We start from the raw sequence: 3,619 nt of genomic DNA on the forward strand, positions 1-3,619 counted from the left end.
ATTAGTACAACAATAATGGCAATATAATCACCAATAGTGACCGGCAAACATCTGTAGTTTAATGACCACTATTCGACTGGGCACGCACACATTGTACTCCTGCAGCGTTAACCATGCGAATATCACCAGGTGAAAATAATAATAACGAAACACCGCAGTAACTGCTGTTCGACATTGCTGCGATGTGCAGCGTAACAATAATAGTATGTTTATAATGTACGTGGAGGGCTTCGGGGTTTTGGCCGCGCGCAAGTTAGGGTCCGAACGCATTGCGGTATTTTTGCCGTCGGGTCCGAACGGTTTTACCGTTCGCGGATCTTACGACCCGCACCGCATTGCGTTTTTTTACCGCTAATACAATAGGTGTTATCACTCAATTTTCGCACCTAAACTGGCTAAATATCAATTTCTAATTTCCACAAGAAAATTGAATGTTGATAGTTCATAGTACAGTGATTGGTTAACCAACTACTATGGTCTGTGATCTACTGTATTTACTATACTTCACTAAATCTAATACTGTAAATTTAAATTTTTTATACCTCCGTACCACGATTTGTACACAAACACCTAAACACATGTAAATAAGTTATAAATTAAATTATTAGTTAATTTAATGCATAGTCCTACTTATTATATTACATTCGATTTATTTAGAATGGGGTTAGATGATTATGACAATTTATTTAAAATGATTGCTGTCGCAGAAGCATTTGGTGAATTAGATCCACCAAAACCAATAATAAAATATTGGGTTCATCCAATTAAACATGATAGAGAAGAATTGAACCAATTCGATACTTTTTATACAAATTTGAGATTGTACAGTGAAAATTTTTTTGAGTATTATAGGGTGTCTATAACTTTTTTTGACGAATTATTAGAGAAGTTACGCCCTTACATAACAAAAGAAAATATTCAGTTTCGTAACTCTATTAGTGCTGAACAACGACTAACAATTATATTAAGGTAATATATCAACTTGACTAAAAAAAAAAAATACTGGTATTGTAAATTTAAAGCTATTTAAAAATATCAAGCGATTTGAAAACTTACTTGAGTTTTAAATAACTGATTGGTTAATTGAAACTAGATGAATTAAAAACCAAATATCATACCTACTAAGTTTAAACAATTTTGTAATTTTAAAATAAAACATAATAGGTATGTATTTAACCACCTTTTTGATAGTAAAACTTGTTTATGTAATAAATTAAAATACAAAATAAAATAACTTATAACCATTTGTCAAATTTAATAACTAAATTATAACAAGAAAAATGTGTAATATTTATAAAATAAAATAAAACAAAATAGGTACCGATGTACCGATAGTCTGTGCATTGCGCGTTCTCGAGACGGACGAAACACGCGTCCCGTAAACAAATACAACGGAAGAAAGTGATAACGTCGATTCGAACGATTTGCATACATTAGTGCTCTGCACGGTCCGTTATTTTTAGGACCAGACCGGACTACAAATTTTACCAGGGGACCGAATTCGGACCGGACCACACTTGAACGTTAATCAAAGACCAAAATTGGACCGTGCCGATGGATTCATATTATTTTTAGACCGGACCGGACCAGTAATCAAATAACATTTAATAAAGTAGCCCAGACCGTACCGTATGATGCGTTTAGTATTACATTGGACCGGACTACCCGACTTTATAAATAAATATTTACCTAAATTTGTAGGTTTTTTACGTTTTTATTTGTTTACGTAACAATATCCGTATTTAGATTTTAAGTTCCATGATTGGGACCGGACCGAGACCGGACGGGATTGATTTTCATTTTTTTTTTTTTTTTGAAACCGGACCGGACAGAAAATAATGCATTTGATCTGAGGACTGGACCCGAATCATTCCAAAAAATTATCGAACCGGACCGAACGGACGGCTCAATAGTTTTTGCACGTTAGGGCCGTACCGATTATGACCGGATCATGCAGAGCACTAGTATACACGTAAACGTATTGTGTACCTGCACAACGTCGAGGGGAGATTACGCGCGTCAGAACGACGGCAACGGTACGCGCAGTGAGCGGACGGGAAACGCGTGATCTGAGATTTGTTTTCGACTGCGCATACGCGTCGCGCAAAAGTGAATCCGTTTACCATATAAACCTTCCCACCGTCACTTCCCGGCCTCGGTCTACGAGAAGGGGGGTGGTGGTGGTGCGTGCGAGAAATTCCGTTGAAAAAGGAAAATCTTCGTGCGGTGCACCGACGTATACGTATCGCTAGCGGGGACCGACCGGCCGGGGGGGGGGGGGCAAAGGAGCGATCGGCTACTGGACCCTCGATAGTGTCGTATTAATCACCCGTACAGAAAATGTGATATTGAATTATAACGGTAAAACACCAATCGTTTGCTATTAGAATATCCGGATTCGGAGCACGGTTAACCAAAAATATTTATTAATTAAAATGTAATAACAACAGGTCCAGTATACCGTCCCCTCCCCCCCCCCGGGCACTTCGATTCCCGGGCCCCTCGGTTCCCGGTCCGCCCCGGGTAACTGGGTCCCGAACGAATGTTTCCGCAACACCGTGTCCGCGCACGATTTATAATAACGCGTTGTACTAAGTGCATTAAGCTGTAACCGTCGCAACACAATGCGATATTGTTCGCGCGCGGTCTTTTACGGTTTCGCTTGGATCGTAATTAAAAAACCCACCGCCGCCGGCGCGTGAGGTTTCCCGGATCGGAAGACGCGTCCCGGACGGCGTGTCCTTGCGCCCGGGTCTCGAGGGTCGAAAACGTATAATTAGCGGTGTAAATAAACGCGAGGGGGCGCGGAGAGCGCGCACAATCGCGCTGTTCAAAATAATCGTACATTCGGCGTACGGGGGGGTGAGATTTTTTTTTCTTCTCTCTTTCCGCACGTTTGTCCGTTCCCGTGCACGCGCGCGAGCAACTGCTTCTACGTGTGCCCTGCGCGTACGCAACGACGTGGGCCGTATATTACCTTTACGGCGTATTATGGTGCGCGGCGGCGTCTTGGAAGAGTCTACACCGCGCAACAAAGGCTCGCGCAACGGGGCTGGGGCGATTGTGTTGTTGTCAAAGCAGCAGAAGAAAAGGTGGTGGTGGCCGACCACAGATGGTATTATTATTATTTTTTTTTTATTATTATCCGTACAATTGACACGAGGGGGTACACCGCCACCGCCGCGGGTACGTCCCTTTCACACGGTCAACAATGGACGGGTGTTCGTGCAACGCGGATGGACGAGAATAAAATAATGGAACGAGTGGGAAACATAGAAGGAGTGACAGAGAGAGAGTGAAAGAGAGCAGATAGACAGACAGACGGACGGACAGGAGACAAAAAAAAAAAAAATAAAAATATATGAAAATAAAGAGAGAGTTTAGTGTGATTTTACCTGCTAGGTGTATTAGACGCAGTGCTTGCACGGCATCATAATGCGTGCACCTATCGAGTGTTATAACTTACGATGGTGAAGTGGACTAATTCACAATCGTCAGAGACCGTTTACCACAGTATATTTATATATAATGAACACACGGTAAGCGCTTGGTCGTGATGGCGTATACTAGTGCGGTATTTAACCCCGAGTACGGATTGTCATCGTCGTCGGCGGAGGCG

The 3,619-nt window shown here is 41.9% G+C and overlaps 1 protein-coding gene across 1 annotated transcript; it reads left to right on the plus strand.

Moving 5' to 3' along the window:
• The first annotated feature begins 658 nt into the window (after positions 1–658).
• On the plus strand, positions 659–973 carry LOC112682687. The gene has a single exon (XM_025553369.1). The coding sequence runs from the start codon at positions 659–661 to the stop codon at positions 971–973; it is 315 nt and encodes a 104-aa protein (XP_025409154.1).
• The last annotated feature ends 2,646 nt before the right edge of the window (positions 974–3,619 follow it).

This window comes from Sipha flava, unplaced genomic scaffold (assembly GCF_003268045.1).
Source record: "Sipha flava isolate LNK unplaced genomic scaffold, YSA_version1 208_pilon_pilon, whole genome shotgun sequence".
Classification (NCBI taxonomy): Eukaryota; Metazoa; Arthropoda; class Insecta; order Hemiptera; family Aphididae; genus Sipha; species Sipha flava.

Coding starts and splice junctions, on each gene's coding strand:
- LOC112682687 (XM_025553369.1), top strand. CDS start 659: ATGGGGTTAGATGATTATGACAATTTATTTAAAATGATTGCTGTCGCA.